The sequence below is a fragment of the Oryx dammah genome, unplaced genomic scaffold (assembly GCF_014754425.2).
Source record: "Oryx dammah isolate SB20612 unplaced genomic scaffold, SCBI_Odam_1.1 HiC_scaffold_26, whole genome shotgun sequence".
In the NCBI taxonomy this organism is placed as follows: domain Eukaryota; kingdom Metazoa; phylum Chordata; class Mammalia; order Artiodactyla; family Bovidae; genus Oryx; species Oryx dammah.
Window position 1 is genome coordinate 27,845,109 of NW_024070210.1, and position 24,669 is coordinate 27,869,777.

General features: G+C 37.6%; 1 protein-coding gene across 1 annotated transcript in view; it reads left to right on the top strand.

The window, feature by feature from the left end:
• Positions 1-24,669, top strand: part of KCNH5 (potassium voltage-gated channel subfamily H member 5) — a 358,894-nt gene that overhangs the window by 275,632 nt on the left and 58,593 nt on the right. Inside the window, exon 10 of the mRNA XM_040226310.1 lies at positions 8,898-9,094. Coding sequence (XP_040082244.1) covers positions 8,898-9,094 — 197 coding nt within the window. The remainder of the gene's footprint in view (positions 1-8,897; positions 9,095-24,669) is intronic.

Genomic DNA, 24,669 nt, shown 5'->3' on the forward strand with positions numbered 1-24,669 from the left:
TTGGTTTTGTTTTGTCACTAAGAAGATCAAAACTAGTAAACTGTAGGTGTTGGTTGACTTGCTCTGTGAATGCCATTGAGAAGTCAGTCTTCTTTTGGTATATGGAGGTAGAGGTGTTAGTAAGTAGGTGCACATCAAAACTACTAGAATTTTTTAATTTGTAAACTAAAAAACAGGTTCATAAAGTATAACAATATAAACATATAACCTAATGAAGCTCTATAGTTCAAAGATCCTGTGACTGTCTCACAGGTCAAGCGAAAGACCTTGTGCAATCTCCATCCACCCGGGAGAAGTTAAACCTTGTGATCCATTCTAAACACCAAGTTTAATTCACCTACTTCTGAATTTGATCTATCATTTAAATCTACAAGTTCCTCCTTTACCCCTTTCTTTTCTTTATAATTATTTACTGAAGACCCTGAGCCCTTTGTCCTGCAGAGTTTCCACAGTCTGGACTCTGCTAATTGCATCCTAACTGTCACTTAGCAGGTTTCTCCATCCTCTCTATTTCCTGTCAACTAGCAGCTGGATCCAGAGGCCTGATCAGACTCAGGTTCCATCTCTTTGCAAGATTATAAGTGGGTCTGTGTTCCTTCATTAGATGACACGTATTTTTGTCTTTAGCTGTATTTTTGTTTTGTTAGCAACTGTCCATTAACTCATTGGGAGTTGCAAAAGGGAATTATTCTAGTTTATATTTTTGTTTTTGGTTGGAAAGCTTTTATAGAGAGTTACCTCTCAACTACTATTTGGTTACCCAGTATGCAGTTCACAGGAGAAGGAAATGGCAACCCACTCCAGTATTCTTGCCTGGAGAATCCTAGGGACAGAGGAGCCTGGTGGGCTGCCGTCTAAGGCAGAGTCAGACATGACTGAAGCGACTTAGCAGCCACATGCAGTTCACATAGGAGTGACTGCACATATACTTAATAGTTTTCCATTATTTACCAACTTTTAAGATAGTCAGTTGGTTTCTTGTCCTTTAAGGGTACCTAGATAGTTCCTTAAAAATATCTTTATGGACTAATGAAGTTAAACAAATGAATTTTAGTGCGTTACAATTTTGACCACTATTGAAATGCCAATGTCCTGTCTTTGCCAAGTTAGAGCCCCTTCAAGTTGGCTCCTATGTCTTTTTGATACAGTAGTCTTTGATGACTTCATTGCTATGCAGTATGAGCAGTTCCTCATCTTGTATAAATCTGCCTCACACCTGATGCATTTCTCCAAGAAGCTTGAATTCATTTTTGTGAAATTTATTTTACAGTTTTGTTCCTACAGATATTCACAGCTACTGAGTCAGTCATTGTTTCTTGGTCTATTTAATAAATAAAATGAGGAGAAAGACATATCTGTGTCTGTGTCTCTGTATATATGTATATATACACTCACATATATATATATATAGATAAATAAAAATAAAATTTCGAATGAGTTAATACAGATTATATTTAACTAAAATTCAGTATAGTAGGGCTTTATTTATTCACTTCCATATTACATCTTCAACTACTTCTTCCATATTAAGAATGCTGGGGATGATCAAATTAAAGTATTGCATAAATGCTCAGTTGCTTTATGTAACATTACAAATATAGCAACCTCAGAATAACAATACTAATACCATTACCACCAGTATAAAAATACATATAAAGATTTTTGCATATGCTTGTTTTCCCATTCTTCCCCACCCATCATTATTTTTAGCAGCTGTACTAGCTCTATATCTTCAGAGCCTATAGCATAGCATACTGTATCCTTTCCCTTTAATCTTCGTTAAGTCTTGATTCTGCAAGTAACTATAGTTATAGTTATAACTATAGTTATAGTTAGGGCTACCACTAGTCTGTATTAGTGTCTCTCTAGGTAATTTAGTTGTCTAAAGGATATTCACTAATCTTGGGAAAAATCCATGGGAGAAAAATCCCTGAGTTCTTGAAAATCAGTTTTGCTGGGTACGGAATTCTTGGTTCATATTTCTTCCTCAGTTCAGTTCAGTTCATTTCAGTCGCTCAGTTGTGTCTGACTCTTTGCGACCCCATGAATTGCAGCACGCCAGGCCTCCCTGTCCATCACCAACTCCCGGAGTTCACTCAGACTCACGTCCATCGAGTCAGTGATGCCATCCAGCCATCTCATCCTCTGTCGTCCCCTTCTCCTCCTGCCCCCAATCCCTCCCAGCATCCGAGTCTTTTCCAATGAATCAACTCTTTGCATGAGGTGGCCAAAGGACTGGAGTTTCAGCTTTAGTATCCTTCCTTCCAAAGAAATCCCAGGGTTGATCTCCTTTAGAATGGACTGGTTGGATCTCCTTGCAGTCCAAGGGACTCTCAAGAGTCTTCTCCAACACCACAGTTCAAAAGCATCAATTCTTTGGCGCTCAGCCTTCTTCACAGTTCAACTCTCACATCCATACATGACCACTGGAAAAACCATAGCCTTGACTAGACGGACCTTAGTCAGCAAAGTAATGTCTCTGCTTTTGAATATGTTATCTAGGTGGGTCATAACTTTTCTTCCAAGGAGTAAGCGTCTTTTAATTTCATGGCTGCTCCCTCGATCTCACTCGAATCAATAGACAAATCATGGAGCTTTTGTTTTCTACTATCATGTCCTTTATATCTTTCTTTCCTCTTTAATCTTGTCACTGTCTTAACTTGTAATGAGATGATTGTGAGGCAAGGTGAAGTCACATGTCTATAATCTCTGAAATATCATACGGTTGTCTCACAGTGATGTAACAGTACTTCCTTTGACACTCTTCATACCATCACTAGTTCTGGTACTAAAGCACTGAATAGGCCATGACTGTCTTCACTTGAAACGCTTCTGGTGGTTCTCTATTTCAAATAGGATGAAGCAGACTGTTGTACAGCACTGAAGTTTCTCCCTCTTGGATGCTCTTTTTTCCCTCTAGATGTGGCCTTCTCTCTATATCCCGTAGGTTTCCAGTATTGGGGTAACACTGCTTATCATGCCCTGGGCAAATCATGTTCATGCTGCTCTTTCACAAAAAGAATACTACTCTTCTCTCAAAGACTCCACTGTGGTTAAACTCAAACACTATTTTACTTGTGAGGTCTTAACGAAACTCCCTTGAATTAAAAATAAACATTTTCTCTTATGTACTTTGTCATTCCTGATCCTACAGTACTTATCTTTTCCTATATTTTTTGGACATGTCTCTCGTATTATATACTTAAAAATTCTTGAGAGCAGGATTTCTATTTTCTGCATGTCTTTCCCCCCACTGTATAAAACACATGTTCTAGCTTAAGTGTAGTGCTAGAGTTAGGGTTAAGATGCTGGGTGCATGCATTGAATGGGGTGAAGTGGACAGCCATCATTTCTCCCATTTGACAGATGTGAAAGTTATAAGACTTAGTTATAGTATGAAATTATAATAAGTCTGAACTCTGAATGCTTTCTTTGAAAGAGAAAATAGAATTCTAAGACTTAACTACTTTTTAATTTAGTCTCTTTCTTAGACTTTTTTAAAAAATAATATGTTACTAACTTTCTTGATTTGGACACATGTTCAGATTTCTGTATATAACCAATTTGTTCTTAACACTAATAGTGCCAAATTCAGGATTATCAGCCTGCTTATTACCACATCTTCTACCTCCGCAAAGGTAGCCACCATTGTCCTTCACTTATTCATCAGAATACTTTGTTGTTATACATCACTTAATGAGAACTATTTGGCTCATTCTTTGTGCATGTCAATAAAAATTCATAAGCTAAATCAGTAATTTTTTAGGTAGATAAGAATTATTTGCTTCTCTCAAGGTGTCAGATTTGCATCTGTTATAATTTTTCAACAAGATGACTTTGACGATCAATCACTAAAGACTGGCAGGCATCAGTTCTAAATGTTTCAAAAACTCTATTCTAACACACCTATATCATCTCTAAGTTTTAGTGCTCATCATGTTCTTTTCCTTCAAAATATTAACTTTATGACATTTGCTGTTTATAAAGTCAAAGTCAATTTAAAATCACACAATTTAACAACTCTTATCTTTGTTAATTTATAAATGAATTTTTGTGTATATGAATTCACAATAAAGTTTATGAGCCGACTACAACAATCTGTTATAGTGAAGGGCTGACTAATAAAAGTAAATAGGTGAATTAAGTCCATTCTATAGAAGAATTGTTAAATAGAGCTATCACTGTATCACATATAGTCACAGAAAACTACCTAAGTAAGCCTCAAGCACTCTGTTTTTAGGAATTCATTGGCTATAGTGGATCGCTGTACTCATTGATGAATAACTGAGATAATTTTTATGAATTCATTTTATCTATATCATTAACTCATCAAATGATGTGTTTCACATTAAAATAAAAATAATGTAAAATCAGCACGTCAGGGGACCGGCATACTATGATCTGTATTACTCCTTTAATTATGTTGTAACTATTTGTCTCTATTTTGTCTTAAATTTTCCAGTTTTCTGCTGTATGAATTGTTAACATTTTCTTCTATTTTACAATCCAGTTTCCTGTGGTTTAAAAGTGAAATGCTTCATAAGACTTGATGCAAAGAACTGAGAAAATATAAATAGACCAAACAACAACTTTCATGTAGAGTGTGAGCTTTTCTACTAATTTTAGCACTTTGGGAGAAGGTTAGTTTTCTCAAACTCTAAAATGTTTATAGATGAAACTATTTGCACCCAGAGGGAGCTGACCTAAAAACTAACATCAAATATTCTATAGTTAAGAGGATGAACAGGATTTCCCAGTTCTAAAAGTGTACAAATCCTTTGTGATGAAAAAAAGGGCGTTTTTCTATTCGACAGTCCATACATAACCCTGTGTCTTCACTGCTGTGACTCCTGCACGTTACTCAGCATAAATGTGCCTAATGTTTCCTGAGGAACATTAGTCAGGTTGTAAATTTGTTCGTTGAGTGACAACCATCTTCCCACAAGTGCCTTAAAAGTTGTGAGTTGAGTGACTATTAGGTGATATGGAAAACTGGATAAAGAAAAATAGTTTGATTAATGTCTGATTGATATATTGTATATCCTAATGGAAATTCTGTATTATAAAACAATCAGTATTGCTTATATGTAACATGAGTTCTCATGTTTGGAGCAGGATAATCCATATTTATTAATTTTGCTATGCTTCTCTAGACATTTTTTAGGGAGAGGAGCAGAGGCTAATTTTACTTTGGTTGAGTCAGTTAACTTCCCGTGTTACTTTTCAGCCTCATAGACTTTTTATTTCCCCATGATACTAAAAAAGATAAAGAATTTAAATTTTAAAATGTTGATAGAAATATGGTGAGAATTTTAATTTCATCAATTTAGGTAAAATAAAACATATAACAGACATTTGAATGCCTCCACAATTTAAAATGATCTATAGTGGCAAAGGGAAATTTATGTATATATTGAGTATCTTTTATCTATTGATGATACACTTATTTATTAATGGATGTTTATTTACTGTTCTGCAGATAGGTGTACCTACTTTATTAATTCAATCCCACTAAAAACTATAAGGAAAAACATCTGTGAACATAATTTGTTGTTTTTAAATAAAAAATTCATTAGAAAAAATTTAGAAAACAAAAAGTAGAGAGAAGGAAAACAATAAACACATCACTTGAAGCTAATTTCTGAAATAGTTATATGCATTTTCTTTTGTCTTATGTCCCTTTTGATTTTTAACACAATTTATTATCAATTGATAAATAATAGTAACCTATAATATACCATATAGACTAACATAGAATAATAAAACATAATAATTTTGTGTCCGTCAAGATTACTCTTCTATAAGAAATTAAGGAATAGTAGATGTTTTATTGGAGGATAATTGCTTTACAATGTTTTGTTGTTTTCTGCTATATAACATCAAGAATCAGTCATAACTCTATATTTATATCTCCTCCCTCTCGAACCTCCCTTCCACCCCACCCCTCTTCCTCCTCTCTAAGTCATCACAGAGTGCCAGGCTGGACTCCCTCTGTTATACAGCAGCTTCCCACTAGCTAGCTATTTTCACACATGGTAGTATGTATATGTCAATGCTACTTTGTCAGTTCATTCTACCCTTTCCCTCCCCCTCTGTGTCCACAAGTCTGTCCTCTATATCTGTTTCTCTATTCCTTCTTCCCTGCAAATAGTTTCATGAGTACTATTTTTCTACATTCCATATATATGCTTTAATATATTCTATTTATTTTTATCTTTCTGTCTTATTTTACTCTGTATAACAGGATCTAGGTTTATCCACCTCACTACAACGGACTAAAATTTGTTCCTTTTTATGGCTGGGTAATATTCCATTATATATATGAACCATACTTCTTTTATTCATTCATTTGTTGATAGACATCTAGGTTGCGTCTATGTCCTGGTTATTGTAAATAGTGCTGCAGTGAACATTGTGGTACATGTGTCTTTTTGAATTGCTGTTTTTCTCAGCATATACACCCAGCATATATCTCAGCAGTTGGGACGCCTGGGTCATATGGTAGTTTTAGTCCTAGTTTTTTGAGGAATCGCCATTCTCTTCTCCATAACGGCTTTATCAATTTACATTCCACTAACAGTGCAAGAGGGTTCCCTTTCCTCCACATCCTCTTTAGAATTTATTGTCTGTAGATTTTCTTGATGATAGCCATTATGACTGGCATGATGTGTATCTCACTGTAGTTTTGATTTACATTTCTCTAGTAATGACTTTGGCCACCTCATGCAAAGAGCTGACTCATTTGAAAAGACCCTGATGCTGGGAAAGATTGAGGGCAGGAGGAGAAGGGACAACAGAAGATGAGATGGCTGGATGGCATCACCGACTCAGTGGACATGGGTTTGGGTGGACTCTGAGAGTTGGTGAGGGACAGGGAGGCCTGGCGTGCTGCGATTCATGGGGTTGCAAAGGGTCGGACACGACTGGCTGACTGAACTGAACTGAACTGAACTGAACATGAGGTTATACTATATGTGTGATTTAATATTCTGCTTTTATCATTTCACATAATGTGAACATTTCTCTGTCGTTTTTATGAGACTGAGACACTGACTCCTGTCCTGAGGCAAATTTGCTGTCACTTAAAAAAATTATATTTAGTGGCTGCATGATAGTTCATCAGTTATTTATTTATTTTTACTCACATTTATATTGTTTCTACCCTTTCTGGCAATTATAAATATCACTTCAGTGAACTCGGTACTTCAGATAATGCAATTGGAATAAATACCTATAATTGGAATTGCTAGTTTAAAGAAAATGGAGCTCTAAAATTCATTTGTGTTGAGGGGAGGTAGGATTTATCTTTTAAATTTCTGTGGTTAAAGCCTCCCTGGATTGTTTTGATGCTGTATCACCCCAGACATATTTGGCTCTCAGGTCCCTAATCCTTCCTTGAACAAATATATGACTGTCATACAGTTAAGCTGTTCAGCAGCAGCTTAAAAGGTCATCATCACTAACTAAAAAGGAAATGTTGGGAGAATCTGGAAACAAATGAGATTGCTCAATATTTATTAAATATCTATTATGGTTGTCATTTAATCACATAGTGGTTTTAACTACCTCCTCAGTGATCTATGTGTTTTCTGTCTCCATCCCAGAGTGGCTCTTGGTTCTATAAGGATTTCCAAACTTTCTGTGTGGGGTGGGCAAAGAATCCATAATCTCACTTAACCCCAGCCTCTCTTTCTGTCTCTCTTTCTCTCTCTCTCTCTTTTTCTCTCATTTATCTGGTTGCATGCTATCTTTTCTCTCTCTTGGTCTGACGCCTGAAGTGTTATAAGGCATCTTTCTTCTTCCTTAGTTCCTGTCAGTTCTGACTTTAATCTTCATGATAAGAGCTTTTTAATCTTCACTTATCTCTGTGGTTAGAGTACATAAAAAATAAATCTTTGGAAGACTGACTGTAGAAAGATATTTTTTTTCCTCCTGGATATATTCCCCATCTTTTCCACTTTAAAACCTTCTCTTTCCTGCAGAAGAATGGAGAACACAGTTGATGGCCCTTCACAAGCCAGGGGCACTTATGGAACTGCCTCAGCAGAAAAACCTTTTAGCACTTACTCTGAAGCTTCCTCATTTCCCTGTGTTTGGGCAACTAAGTACTCTTGACTCAGCATGGTGAACTGTTGATTTCAGATCACCAGTAGGTGTTGCTCTGAAGTAAATAGTTGATTTCTGTGTTCTGTTATTTTAACATCCACATTTGACTACAGTACAGCACTCTTTCTGGAACTGTTTATGGCATAGCAAATCTGGGCCTCTGTGTTTTACCCAGCTTAGTTTCTTTGGCTCTGTAATTGTGAACTAGAGCTCTCTCCAGGGGCTCTGAAGCTGTGCATGAGGTTAGTTCTGTGAAGAGGGAAAGGCATCCTTGGAGAATCAGTCTTGGTGAGCTTTTGTTTGCCTCCAGCACAAGCCCTAGGTGCTGAATAATTTATGTTTAATATATGTCGAGTCAGTTCCAGATTTATAAAGCTATAACAGGAGGTTCTTGCATATTGCATTTTACTGTCATTTCTACCAGAAGGAGCAGAAGAAAAGATGAAACTGAGAAGTCACCTTTGCTCCTTTTAGTCAGAATGGGAAAAGTTAAGGTGGCAGAAGGTAATGAAACTATTTCTTAAAATGAGGTTCTTGGCTTCTGTGTTGGATTTCATTTATTCATGTCACTGTAGATTTCCATCAAAGACTGAATTTAGGATGACATTACTTTACATATTATATGAAAGTGTTGTACATTGTTATATGTATGTATGTGGTGTGGCATACTTAGACTTTAAATTATTTTCAATGATCAGTAACATATGAAACTGAATTAGAAAAAAGAACATGACTAGGATAAAAAAAAATAGTGTAGATACTTGAATGTATGTATCTTAACTATTTTCCAGGGAAAGGAGATGTGTTTGGAGACATCTTCTGGAAGGAAACTACCCTTGCTCACGCATGTGCCAATGTCCGAGCGCTGACATACTGTGACCTCCACATCATCAAGCGAGAAGCCTTGCTTAAAGTCCTGGACTTTTATACAGCTTTTGCAAACTCATTCTCAAGGAATCTCACTCTTACTTGCAATCTAAGAAAACGGGTAAGTTGTCTGGATCCATTTCCACTTACTAGCCTCTAGAGGGTTAATACATTATATTCTATTAGTTAAAGAGTGGTATAGTGATTTTATTTTGTAGTAGTACATTCCCATCAATGTAAAGTGACTTAATTTTCCCCCTTTCTTTTTATTTTGCTTACTTTTTAAAGGAGTGATAAAAACCCTGAATACATGGATAAAGGTTTGAATATATATTATTTAAATGTAAAATGAAAAATGGACCTGAGGAGGAACAAACTGTTCTATAATATAATTAGTTAATTCCTGGGGTTTATAATACTGCTGTGAAATTAATATCAGTGTCTCTTACATTATTATGTGAGTCTTTTAAAGCTTCTAAGTTTAATCAAACTGGTTGCCTACTTTATATTCCTGACTCTCTTTACGCCCTCCCTCTCATTTACTAATCAATTCATAAAGCTCATTTCCTATTAATTCTTTCAAAGCATACTATCTCAAAAAATAATAAGCCATACTGACATAACCTACAAATAGATACAGGAATCCTTTACTTTGTGTGGCTGCTGCAAATTTAATCTTCTTGCTGTTTTCTTTTTTATTGATGAGTGTGGCACAAATTTAATTTGCATAAAGAATTCTTCTAGCTCTGATTTATAGGTCATTGGACATTGGTGAGGGCTCTTTTATTGCCAAGAATGAAATAGACGTTTGGATAACTGCACTTAAGGAATTTCATCTAAGATGATTGCCTGTCTGCAGTGAAGTATTTTGAAATAACAAGCCTTCCCTTTCACCAACCCCTTAAATAGAACCTTCCTGCTAGTTAACATAGAGAAAAAAAAATCAATCCAAGTGGCAAATTAACATCTATACTGCATCAACATGGAAATGAGCATAAGCAAATCAATACAATTCTCAGGGTTCTAAGAGGGGATAAGACTGCAGCAGTCATATTCGTACTAGTGTGACACTTGATTTATATTGGAAAAGCAGTTTCAGTTTATATTTTGTTAACAAATAGTTATTGAGCATCCACAACCTGAAAGATGAAATGTAAAGAGCTATAGAGAACATGAGGCCTGAATAACACAGTCTTTATGCTCAAGGAGCTGACAGGCGAGTGTGAATGTTATGTGAAATGCAAATATGTGAAACATCTCTTTGTACAAGTAATTGAGATTTAAGGTAATGATAAACCTGGGAGACTGGTGCCAAATATGAACTAAACAGAGCACCTGCTCCTTCATTGGGGAGATCGGAGTCCTGTCTATTATTACACAGAAATATGTCTCTTCGCTCTGTGCTCTACCTTTTCCAGTGACAAAGTCCTCTTCTACAAGGCTGCCTGGTGGATATTTGAAACTCATATCTTGTTAAATCTTCCCAATATACATTTTGCCAGTTTTAGAATCTTCCCACATACTACAAACTTACCACAACCTGGATCTGTCCTTACAGTCCTCAGGGCAGATATTATTTGTCACTGTCCTCTTCTAAGTATTATTGTTTATACATTATCTCATCTGATGTTTATAATATTCTTGTGGGAAAAAAGGGCAGTTGTTTTCCCTTCAAAACACATGGGAGGGATTAGTATTAAGTAACCAAGTGATATACTTGCAATGTAAATAATTGCATCCCTCAAAGAGGGGTAATAAAGACAAAATAAACTTTAGTTCTTCAAAATGTGTTAATCACAAAGCTCTATCATCTTTTTTTCTCTTTCAAACATCTGAGCGCATGCATATCACACGTGTCTGGGCGTGCACACACACACACACACACATTGGTTATGAGAGCCAAGTGTGTGTAGCAGCATGTCTATGTCTGACAGGCATAGAAGTAGAGCAGAAAACTTGTGCTATTTTTTAATGGGACCCAGGAATTGTACACCTGCCTCTGTAGGTGCCAGTGTGTGAGTTAAATCAAATGACTTCTTCCCTTAATAACCTGTTCCTTGTTATAATGTGTGTCAGGATTTTTGTTTGCTTGTTTTCAAAAAATATTTCCTGCCCTTCTGTAATTGATGAATGGTGTCAATAATTTGAATGTCGGGTCAGGTGTATTTCACATCAGTGTCACTTCATTCTCAGATAAAAGTATTTTCATAAATAAGAGAAACTGAGACAGTATCTTCCTATGATTCATGAGAAGAGCTACCATTTTGAAAGTCTATTTTATATCCATGTACTTCAACATATTTTACATATAATTAATCAAATTAAATATCAACAACCCACAAATGAGGCAGTATAATCTTCATTTCATTGATGAGGAGGTTGAGGTTCTGAGAGTGAGATAGCTGGATGCCAAATAAATGACAGGTCACAGCCTAGATTTGAATCCATCTCTGCCTGTTCTAAAGCCCATATTCTTTAGTTTATACGGTGCTGATTTTGTTTTTCGAATAGCTGACTTTTCCCCCCACAACAATATCCCACAGACACACTTCCACTAACAGTTTCCCCACTGAACTATTAACAAAAAATATTTTGTTCTTATTGCTACCATTTTAAGCATTCTTGAAGTGAATATTCCTTGTGAATTACAGAGTCAAGTATGTCTTTAGCATACCATTGATGTTTTCTAGCTATTGTAACCATTAATTAAGAGTGTGCTCCTACTAAGTTGGGGAAGCATATTTGGGACCCAGGTTTTCAGCCTTCATAGATTTATAGCTCTGGCCACATAAGCACTTAAGGTGTCTCAGTGGGGAGTTTTCTGTAGTGTGTAGTTCTCAGTGGCTGTAGTAGGAGGAATGTGATAGCATGAGCTGCTTGTTTTCATATCCATTAAAGAGAAACAAGATGCTTGTTATGCAAATATAGCTCCCACTAACCATCATTAGGTCCCTCAATATAAAATTTCTAGAATTGTAACTGGTATTTTCATCCAAAAACTAGAGAAAGAGTTGGCAAACTTTTCTGGCAAGGACAAGATATTTGAGGGCCTTATATTCCTGTCTCAACTACTCAACCCTCTTACTGTAGCATGATATTAGCTGTCTTAACTTGGGTTGCCGTTACAAAACACCATAGATTGGGTGGTTTCACCAATGGGAATTTACTTCTGACAGTTCTGGAGGTTAACTCTAAGATCAAGGAGCTGGTCAATTCAGGTCCCCAGTTAGGACTCTTATTTCTGTTTGACGACATCTGATTCTTGCTGTGCCCTCATGTGGTGGACAGAGAGTTTGGAAGCAATTTCTCTAGTATCTCTTCTTGTGAAAGTAAAAGTGTCAGTCACTCAGTTGTGTCCAACTCTTTGCCCCCCATGGACTGGAGCCCACCAGGCTTCTCTGTCCATGGAATTTTCCAGGCAAAAATACTGGAGTAGGTAGCCATTCCCTTCTCCAGGGGATCTTCTTGACCCAGGGATCGAACCTAGGTCTCTTGCACTGCAAGCACTGCAAACAGATTCTTTACTGTCTGAGCAACCTGAAAGCCCAATTATAAAAGCACTAAATTTTATCATGAGGACCCTCATGGCCTCATCTAATCCTAATTATTTCCCCCAAACTCTTCAAATATCATCATATTGAGGGGATTGGCACTTCATCATATTAATTTTAGGAGGACCCACTACAGTCCATAGCAACCAAAGATAGTATGTAAATAAATGAGGTTAGTTATGCTTCAGTGAAATTTTATTTATAAACACAGGCAGCTTCTGTTGGGCCTTAGTGTGTCAATAGCTGAGTGGAAGCCTCCAAGTCAGACTGGAATGGCAGAAGGTTTGCAAATAGAGTTCTCCTTTATTAGAAAACAAATCACTGCTAAATGCCACCCATATAGAGGGTTATCATGAAACGGAAAATGCCATATATAAGAGGTTCAGTTCAGTTCAGTTCAGTTGCTAGGTCGTGTCAGACTCTTTGCGACCCCATGAATCACAGCATGCCAGGCCTCCCTGTCCATCACCAACTCCCGGAGTTCACTCACACTCATGTCCATCAAGTCAGTGATGCCATCCAGCCACTGCATCCTCTGTCATCCCCTTCTCCTCATGTCCCCAAACCCTCCCAGCATCAGAGTCTTTTCCAATGAGTCAACTCTTCACATGAGGTGGCCAAAATACTGGAGTTTCAGCTTCAGCATCATTCCTTCCAAAGAAATCCAGGGCTGATCTCCTTCAGAATGGACTGGTTGGATCTCCTTGCAGTCCAAGGGACTCTCAAGAGTCTTATCCAACACCACAGTTCAAAAGCATCAATTCTTCGGCGCTCAGCTTTCTTCACAATCCAACTCTCACATCCATACATGACCACAGGAAAAACCATAGCCTTGACTAGACGGACCTTTGTTGGCAAAGTAATGGCTCTGCTTTTGAATATGCTATCTAGGTTGGTCATAACTTTTCTTCCAAGGAGTATGCGTCTTTTAATTTCATGGCTGCAGTCACCATCTGCAGTGATTCTGGAGCCCCCCAAAATAAAGTCTGACACTGTTTCCACTGTTTCCCCATCTATTGCCCATGAAGTGATGGGACCAGATACCATATCTTCGTTTTCTAAATGTTGAGCTTTAAGCCAACTTTTTCACTCTCCTCTTTTACTCTCATCAAGAGGCTTTTTAGCTCCTCTTCACTTTCTGCCATAAGGGTGGTGTTCTGCATATCTGAGATGATTGATATTTCTCCCGGCAATCTTGATTCCAGCTTGTGCTTCTTCCAGCCCAGCATTTCTCATGATGTACTCTGCATATAAGTTATATAAGTAGGGTGACAATATACAGCCTTGACGTACTCCTTTTCCTATTTGGAACCAGTCTGTTGTTCTAACTGTTACTTCTTGACCTGCATACAGGTTTCTCAAGAGGCAGGTTAGGTGGTCTGGTATTCCCATCCATTGAAGAATTCTCCACAGTTTATTGTGATCCACACAGTCAAAGGCTTTGGCATAATCAATAAAGCAGAAATAGATGTTTTTCTGGAACTCTCTTGCTTTTTCCATGATCCAGCGGATGTTGGCAATTTGATCTCTGGTTCCTCTGCCTTTTCTAAAACCAGCTTGACCATCTGGAAGTTCATGGTTCACGTATTGCTGAAGCCTGGCTTGGAGAATTTTGAGCATTACTTTACTAGGGTGTGAGATGAGTGCAATTGTGCGGTAGTTTGAGCATTCTTTGGCATTGCCTTTCTTTGGGATTGGAATGAAAACTGACCTTTTCCAGTCCTGTGGCCACTGCTGTGTTTTCCAAATTTGCTGGCATATTGAGTGCAGCACTTTCACAGCATCATCTTTCAAGATTTGAAATAGCTCAACTGGAATTCCATCACCTCCACTAGCTTTGTTCGTAGTGATATTTTCTAAGGCCCACTTGACTTCACATTCCAGGATATCTGGCTATAGGTAAGTGATCACACCACCGTGATTATCTGGGTCATGAAGAGCTTTTTTGTACAGTTCTTCTGTGTATTCTTGCCACCTCTTCTTAATATCTTCTGCTTCTGTTAGGTCCATACCATTTCTGTCCTTTATCGAGCCCATCTTTGCATGAAATATTCCTTTAGTATCTCTAATTTTCTTGAAGAGATCTCTAGTCTTTCCCATTCTGTTGTTTTCCTCTATTTCTTTGCATTGATCACTGAGGAAGGCTTTCATATCTGTTCTTGCTATTCTTTAGAGATCTGCATAAAGATGCTTATATATTTCCTTTTATCCTTTGCTTTTCACTTTTCTTCTTTTCACAGCTATTTGTAAGACCTCTTCAGGCAGCCAATTTTCTTTTATGCATTTCTTTTCCATGGGGATGGTCTTGATCCCTGTCTCCTGTACAATGTTACGAACCTCTGTCCATAGTTCATCAGGCACTCTATCTATCAGATCTAGGCCCTTAAATCTATTTCTCACTTCCACTGTATAATCATAAGGGATTTGGTTTAGGTCATACCTGAATGGTCTAGCGGTTTTCCCTACTTTCTTCAATTTGTGTCTGAATTTGGTAATAAGGAGTTCATGATCTGAGCCACAGTCAGCTCCTGGTCTTGTTTTTGTTGACTGTATAAAGCTTCTCCATCTTTGGCTGCAAAGAATATAATCAATCTGATTTCAGTGTTGACCATCTGGTGATGTCCATGTGTAGTCTTCTCTTGTGTTGTTGGAAGAGGGTGTTTGCTATGACCAGTGCATTTTCTTGGCAAAACTCTATTAGTCTTTGCCCTGCTTCATTCCGTATTCCAAGGCCAAATTTGCCTGTTACGCCAGGTGTTTCTTGACTTCCTACTTTTGCATTCCAGTCCCCCATAATGAAAAGGACATCTTTTTTGGGTGTTAGTTCTAAAAGGTCTTGTAGGTCTTCATCAGTTCCGTTCAGTTCAGTCACTCAGTCATGTCCGACTCTTTCCAACCCATGAATTGCAGCACACCAGGCCTCCCTGTCCATCACCAACTCCAGGAGTTCACTCAGACTCCCATCCATCAAGTCAGTGATGCCATCCAGCCATCTCATCTTCTGTTGTCCCCTTCTCCTCCTGCCCCCAATCCCTCCCAGCATCAGAGTCTTTTCCAATGAGTCAACTCTTCGCATGAGGTGGCCAAAGTACTGGAGTTTCAGCTTTATTATCCTTCCTTCCAAAGAAATCCCAGGGCTGATCTCCTTCAGAATGGACTGGTTGGATCTCCTTGCAGTCCAAGGGACCCTCAAGAGTCTTCTCCAACACCACAGTTCAAACGCATCAAATCTTCAGCACTCAGCCTTCTTCACAGTCCAACTCTCTCATCCATACATGACCACAGGAAAAACCATAGCCTTGACTAGACGGACCTTAGTCGGCAAATTAATGTCTCTGCTTTTGAATATACTATCTAGGTTGGTCATAACTTTTCTTCCAAGGAGTAAGCGTCTTTTAATTTCATGGCTGCATCACCATCTGCAGTGATTTTGGAGCCCCCCAAAATAAAGTCTGACACTGTTTCTACTGTTTCCCCATCTATTGCCCATGAAGTGATTGGACCAGATGCCATGATCTTCATTTTCTGAATGTTGAGCTTTAAGCCAACTTTTTCACTCTCCTCTTTCACTTTGATCAAGAGGCTTTTTAGCTCCTCTTCACTTTCTGCCATAAGGGTGGTGTCATCTGCATATCTGAGTTGATTGATATTTCTCCCGGCAATCTTGATTCCAGCTTGTGTTACTTCCAGTCCAGCGTTTCTCATGATGTACTCTGCATAGAAGTTAAATAAGCAGGGTGACAATATACAGCCTTGATGTACTCCTTTTCCTATTTGGAACCAATCTGTTGTTCCATGTCCAGTTCTAACTGTTGCTTCCTAACCTACATACAGATTTCTCAAGAGGCAGGTCAGGTGGTCTGGTATTCCCATCTCTTTCAGAATTTTCCACAGTTTATTGTGATCCACACAGTCAAAGGCTTTGGCATAGTCAATAAAGCAGAAATAGATGTTTTTCTGGAACTCTCTTGCTTTTTCCATGATCCAGTGGATGTTGGCAATTTGATCTCTGGTTCCTCTGCCTTTTCTAAAACCAGCTTGAACATCAGGGAGTTCACGGTTCACATATTGCTGAAGTCTGGCTTGGAGAATTTTGAGCATTACTTTGCTATCATGTGAGATGAGTGCAATTGTGCGGTGGTTTGAGCATTCTTTGGCATTGCCTTTCTTTGGGATTGGAATGAAAACTGACCTTTTCCAGTCCTGTGGCCACTGCTGAGTTTTCCAAATTTGCTGGCATATTGAGTGCAGCACTTTCACAGCATCATCTTTCAGGATTTGAAACAGCTCAACTGGAATTCCATCACCTCCACTAGCTTTGTTCGTAGTGATGCTTTCTAAGGCCCACTTGACTTCACATTCCAAGATGTCTGGCTTTAGATTAGTGATCACATCATCATGATTATCTGGGTGGTATATGGTTAAAATAGTATATTTTATACTATGTAACTTTTACCATAATAAAAAAGGCACAAAGAAAATTCCCCAGAGCAGTGGCCTACTCTTATGACCTCTTTTAACCTTTATTGCTTCCTTAGAGATCCCACCTTTAAGTATAGTCACATTAGGTGTTAGGGTTTCAATATGTGAATTGGGAAGGAAGGTAAGAAAAATTCAGTCTATAACAATGCTATTTTTTAAAATTAAATGTGAAGGAGTAATTTTTTGAAATATTCTAAAATCAAAAGTTACAGCTGAAATAGTTCTGTATTACTGGGGATGTTCAGCAGTATCAATATTCAGCATTGTTTTCTCCACCCCCCACCCCCCCGCCGGGAAGTGCATAATTATCGATACCTGATAAATGTTCTGGCACTTTGAATACAGGAATATGAGAAAGGATTCTCATTTAAATTTAGAAAAATTTCCAAGAATGATCAACACAAATGCTCAGTTGGAAAAACAGAAACAGAGGTACGTGTAGTGTTCTTTTCCCCATAAAGCCAGAATCCTCCACAGATGGCATTGTTTTAAGTAGAGGGCAGTTGAAGCCAACTGGCAATTTCATGGATAAGCACAGTGCCAATTCTGTATTTTAATGTGTCAGTGCTAAGAAATAGTGGTTTAGACTCACTCTTGCATTATCATAGGCTCAGAACTAAGTAATGGTGTTTCTTTCCAGACAGCATTCTTAAAATGGGAAATCCAGTGGCACAGAATGCCCTATTTTCTGTGAGCAATGAAGCATGTCTACAGCAGTTACCTTTTGTGGATGGAAAACATTCTGAAACTGGATATCAAACAAGTCTAAAGTGTTTTATTGGTGTACATGTGTTGTAGCCCACACTTATTTTAATAGTCAAGACTGGCATCTTTGAAGAAATAGTTTAGAAATGTGATAATGGGAATTGCAGCTTCACTACCTTCTTTGCCCCCTTCCTGCCCATATCTGCTAGGTAAAATATGGGAGCACATTCATTTCACAAATCCATATTTCTTAATCCCATGAAAAAGACATTAAGAAAACATTGTCCACAGTTGAAGCAAAAGATATATAAAACTCTGAAGTATTCTATATAGTACCTACGTTTACTTCTCTCACAGCATTGATTGTGATATTTTGGTTTCCTATCTACATTTTTGTTTTTTCAACAGAAAGACAAGCTTCCTAAAGAAGATATTTTCTGTAATCTCTTTATTGCCAGTGACCAGAATAGTACCTGTAGTGCTTGCTAATTGAAGGAGTGAAATATGAATCAGTCATGCTGCCCAGCACAGAATAATCTCGGTCATTCTGAGAAACAAATGATACCCTTGACAACTTTGGCAAAGAGCCTTATGAAATAGGATTATGAAAATGACTGTTACTAATTAGTGTTAAATCACAATTACAGTTAATTTCCAGCTGCAGTTTCTAACCATTTATGTCTGTAGATTCTGTATAATGCTAGTGTTCTCAGGATAGTAAAGCCATTTTATCACCACTGTTGAATGACTAAAGATCACCTGATACCAGGGGCTATGTTTACCAGGACAGTGCCTTAATCTCATTCTAAATAACTTCCAAGAGCAAACTTCTTTTTTTTTTTTTTTAAATTTTGCAGTTTCCTTTGAAGAATCTGCACATCACACTTGAATCTGAGTAGAGTGTTGTTATAACTCTCATGACCTCAATTGAATATCAGGATTGCAAATTCACTGTGAACTACTGGCCCTGCTTGCAATTGCTCTGCTTACACGCTATGGTTTGTAGAACTTTCACCTCTAAACTGATGTAGTTTGCACACCGCAGGCATTATCTCATTTTAGCTTCAAATCAACACTATAGGGAAGGGAACAAAGAGAGATGAGATGACTTGCTTGGGGCCACAGAGCTGATAGCTGTCCTGAGGCCCCAGCCTTGGTTTCCCAACTCCAAGATGGCTCTCATTTCACTGATGTTGGTAAAAAGGATCGGACTTTCAGCAATTCCAGATGTTTGTCATGGGCATTTAGATGAAGCAGAAACCCAATTATGTAGTCCTCTGAGCCTTTAAGCTGCTTCTATTTAGAGCTCTCTGTTGGTCTGCTTCCAGACAGAAAAGAAACTTTCCCCACATTTAGTCACCAGGACATAGGTTCACAGATATGTTGCTCTTCCATCATGCCTCCAAAGCATTAGCTAAGGACAGAGTTTCCCAAGTTTCAGAGGGGGGCTAGATTGAATAATTTATCAACATACTTGCCAGTAGATTATGCTGTCCTTTGACCACTTTTTGCAACACTGGAATTTATTCTGATTGCAAGACAGTGTGTATTTTAGTAGTAAACAAGAACGAAATGAATAAACTTGTTGTAGACAGAAGAGTATTTAACATAATAAAAGAAGGTAGATATTTTATAAGTTATTTCTCTTGGGAATTCTCAAAGTAGCCAACAATCACTTGAAACAATCATTTGTTTTATTTTAGCGCTGAATTCTGCCTTACAGTGGTGCCTTTCTAGGAGCATCCTAACTGGATACCAGATTGTTCATTTCCAATATGTCTACCATTCTTAATTCTCAGAAATTAATATTTGACAAGGGACCACAGAAAGCCTGGTGCTATATCATACCATCTTCATTTAAAGAAAAATACTCCTTTTGAATGTAAAAGCAAAGACTTTTATTAGTATTAAGGCTGAAATATACATATTTTTTTATTCCCTGATGCGTTTTGATATTTAAATTTGGTATGCATGCAATTTCTCCTATTGTATTTTCTTTTTCTTTCTCTCTTATGGAAAAAGGAGTCAATGTATGTGGTTGAATGTAAAATACCAAATCTGGATCTATTTATGGATCTGCATTTTAATGAATTTTTAGGCAGAGTTCTTTTGTGGGAATTCCTTCCTCCTCAATCCCCAAGACAACACCTGAACTTGATGATATAGCTTTTATTGTAGGGATTTTTTTCTTCACTTTTCAAGTAAAATCTATTGACTCAGCCTTTTCTGTATCTGAGGAAATAGAGAGCTCAAAATCATGTATTCAAAAGCCTTTCACACTGATTTTGAGAAGTAGGTTTGTAATATTTTGAGAAGGGTCTGGTTATTCAGAGAGGAGTTTCAAGATATTTATTGAGAATTCAGACTTTTCCCAATAAAGTAAAACAAATATTGTAATAAAACATTACAATTTTTATAAAACAAAGAAGAATTTTAAAGCATTGTATACATTTTGCAAATGAGAAAATAGAGAGCTGTTCTGTGGTTAGATTTACTTCTTAACAGTTGATTCTTTTGACCAAAATAGAACCTGCCGTCCTGGAATGTCCATTTTTTTCCTCAGCTCGGAGATGCATGTCACAGATTTTGACATTCCAATCAAGTTATCTTTTCCCAAAGGAATCCAATCAAGACATTCTACTAAATAGCCAGAGACACTCAGATGACCCGGAGAGGCTAGGTTCTCCTGGAAAAAATCCTTCATTTTCTGCCTCTTTCTGAATCAGGTTATACTTGATTCACCCAACATTTTGAGAAGCTGACGTTTAATTTTACAGAGGTTCATTCTGTGTCCACAGTTAGTGAGTGATGTCATCTGTAGAAGTTCAGCAGAGGTGCTGTCCCTTAGGAAGTTCACAGTATGGAATGGAAACTGAGAGTAAAAACTGTAACTGCTAAATCTGCATGTAAAATGCACTCAGTTTTCCCTGCAGGCAGCAAAGAGAGGTGGTGTGGGGCACTGGACTTTGTCCAGGAATTTGCTTCCTTCCTTCAGCAGATGCCTTAGCAACTACCTTGGATATGGTTGTGGACTGCATCATAATTCCAGCATGTAAAATGGGTGATATGTAACACAGGTCCTTTGAAAGTAGTTTACTGTGACGAGAAGATGCGTTGTGCTTCTTCTGAGTAAGAAAATAGTGTTCCCTAATGCTTGGAAATTCAGACACCAGGATGTAGAATGACCTACTTAGCCATTGTAGGGCATGCTATTACATGGGGAAGGGTCTGTTACGTGAGCAAAAAGCGAGCATGAAACATCAGATCCAGCCTGCTGGATTTATGACTCCATAAAAATGAGGCTGTCTGTGGGTTTGCTAATAGCAACATTTTCACACCTGGCAATCACCATGTGGCTTGTTACTGAAATCACACACTAGGAGGACTTTATCTGTAGGCTCTTTGGAATGGGTATGGATTGAGAGCAAAGAAAACTACCTGACAAGGCTTGATCACCTTCATTCTCATGCAGCTGACTTTTCCAAAGAGCTTGCAAAAAGAGGATTTAATGTGGACCTTTGCTCTGGTGAGAAAACTATGAAAGTAGATTTGAATTTGGTAGTTTTGCCAAACTGCAAAATCTCTATTTTACATTCCTAGGCCATTCTACTTGGCATACTCCTTTTAGATGGATGTTTTAATTATGAACCAGAAATTCTATGGAGGTTGGCAACAGTTATGAAGCTCAAACAATGCAGAGGGAGAGACTTTAAAAATGCAAAACATCAATCAGAGCAAGTCTGTCCACAGAAAAGACTTGCAACAAATGCAATTATACGAAAGTGTATCTGATGATTGAAGGGTAAGCTGACTTTAATAACAAGATATAAGAGATTTGGATCTCCAGCTTTTGAACTTTTATAAAGCAAACACATCACTCTTTTTCTGAAAGCAAGGCACCTCTGCATTTCCCATGGTCAAATATCCAAATAGTTGAAACCAATAGATAATTGTTGCCATAAAGCTTTAAATCATTCAGGCATTTTCTCATTTTGTCCAAATCCTCTTTGGAAAAATATGTCCAAATTGGAAAACTGATACTTTTAGTGTAGATTTCAGACAGTGGAAGTATTCAACACTCAGATGTGCTCTACTTTGTCAAAGATGCAGCTGATTAATTTCGACTAAAGGATATCAGTAATGCAGTTAATACCACCAAAATACAGTTAAGCTAAAGTAAATGACCAGGATGGACTTCCCTGGTGATCCAGTGGTTAAGACTCCGTGCTTCCACTACAGCGGCCTTAGGTTCAATCCCTAGGGAAGTTCTGCATGCCACACTATGTGGCCAAAAAGAAAAAAAAAAAAAAAAAGAATGACCAGGGTTACAATAAAGGCAAAGTATAACAATTCATACAGCTAAGAAGTAGTTCTTTTAAATATAGAACAAAGGCAAAAGTATTCCTTTATTGAATTATAACAGACTTTTTTTCTCAAAACTAAAAATTTGAGATCACATCTTTAAACTATGGGACAATGGAATCATCAAGATTTAGACAAATACAGGAGAGCTTGGGAAAAGAATATATTACAAGGAAAAAGATATGTGCCACTTGAATTGCAGGTTTATAAAAGCAATCAGTCACCTATCCTATGACTTCCGCTGCCTTCTCAAGGATCAGCTTTGTCCCCACCTTCTCCACGGGCCTCCCCACCTACTCCAGCTCCACAGGACCTCTTCCTTCTCTTTACCCTTGTACCACCCACCACTGTGTCATTTATTCAGTGTTTACTGTATGCTATTTTGGAGGGCTATATGTATTGAACAGATGCCCTGTCCCCACACATTGACGGTCAAACTCTTGAAAACAGAGAAATGTCTATTATCCCCTACATCCGACTGTTCTTTGTGCTCCAGCACTCCTCTGACATTCGTTGATCGAATGAGTAGTGCTATTGCAGAGTTCATTACTTTGAAGCACTGTGTGCTGCTGCCCTTTCTGGCAGCAGAGCCCGATACCCATGGGGGAGTAAGTACTAAGAGTAAAGTAGCAGGAAAAGAGATATCCAATTTCGTATTTTTTAAAATTCTGATAACTACTGGGATCATTTTGAATACATCTTTAATAGGAATTTGCAAAGATTACATTTTTGAGAAATTAAAAACGTTCCTTGGGAAATCAAAGATAAAAAATGTAGACTTGCCATGGGGTAACTCTGAGCAGATGTATTTTAACTGATTAAAACATGTCCAAAAATATTAAGGGAAAATAGTAATATTGGGGACTCTCCAAGAGGTACCTGAATTCTTTTTTTTGCCAGTAGTAGGCGCTGAATTTAGGATGAATCTTTAGTTGTTGTTTTAGTGAAAAGAGAAAAAGGGAAAATATGTCCCAAACACATGGCTCTTTCTTTTCTAACAAACTCAGGGGGGAAAGTGGACCACAGCTTCCACCTGATTCAGAACTAAAAGCAGTTTTGTTTACACCCATAGTCAAAGGATGTCTATGCTCTTTCATAGGGTATGTTCCAGGATCTATCTTTGTGAGAACTTGAGAGCCAGCTTTGGGTTCAAGAGTGTGATCTTGGGCACATGAGTCTACTTAGCATATCTCTTTGTACATCTATGAAATGAGATAACAGTAAATAAATATGCAAGAGGTGCCTCTTAAGTGCCAGATACTTTTGTAAATCAGGACTATTAGGAGTGAATAAAATGAATAGTTTCCTGTCCTCCTGGGGCTTAGAGTCTTGCACCCTCCTCATAGGGTTTTTGCAAATATTAAATGCATAGAGACTATCCCACGGGGGTCTTAGCGGAGATTAGTGGTATTGATGGGGATGATGATGGTGATGAAGATGTTGATAAGGATGCGTTTCATAAGTGTCTGTGCCAGACTGGTATGCTAAGACCCTCTCAAAATTCTAATGGGAAGAAAAGGTCAACCTTTAGTCTCAGTATTACTGTATTATCTCAACTTCACATATTCAGCATGCATAACCTCCATTAGGGTTAAAATCGCAGCTGTGGTCCCTAACATTTGAGGAAATGATTTTGCTAATGATACATGTTAAGAGAACAGGCAGGGGTTATGATGTCAAGCATAGCTCCTGGCCCTTTTAACCCATAAATTGCATTTCTCTAATGCAGGTTAATGAACACACTTCCATCCTCTGTTTTTTTTTTGTGTGTGTGTGTGTGTGAAGATTAGTATTACCAATTTAACTTGATCTAAAATGTGTACTTTAGCTAACGGTTCTAAACTCATGCTGAATTTTATCTATAAAATTTGATTGTCCGAGCACTCTGCAATCTATTGAAATACTGTCCTATTAACTATGACCTGTGGATATAGAAATAGTTATTACATAAATGTGTTTCACTAATGGGAAACACTCAGGAGGCACTGGGAAAAATAGAAAAGGACTTTTCTAATCTGTGCTTAGTATTAACCTCGTAGTTCTATAGACCAAGAACTAAGTCTACTCTCATTCAGAGCCTCGAGCTAAATTTGAATTGCAAATTCAAATTTGAACTTCTTTTAGAAGTAAGAGGCAACGACATTTTGCTTCCATAAGAATTTTAGCTTCACCTGCCCTTAACATTCTGGCATCTTTGAAGGACTTAATTAAAAAAAATATATTTGCATCCATTCATCTGCTTGTGAAAAAACATAATAGAGAGCCCTCTGGTATGGGAAGAATGAGATATATTGCTTTAACAAGCTCATTCCACCAGTCAAATTTGTCAAAGTAAAGGTGAATTAATATCTTTCTTTTTTTAATATTCTCTGCAAGAAAAAGTTGCTCATTTTATTCATGTTTGACATTTCATAGTAAAGGTAAAATTCATTTTTAATGAAAAACATCCCACAGGGTTATTAATTAAAAGAAATGCAGGAAGAGAGAACTGTCATTTAAAAAGAGCAACTCATGAATTAGAGAAAGTCCCTAGTCAAAAATACAGCTCAGGGAAGTTCTCTCTCCAGGACAGGTGGCAGACCGGGCCATTGAAGTG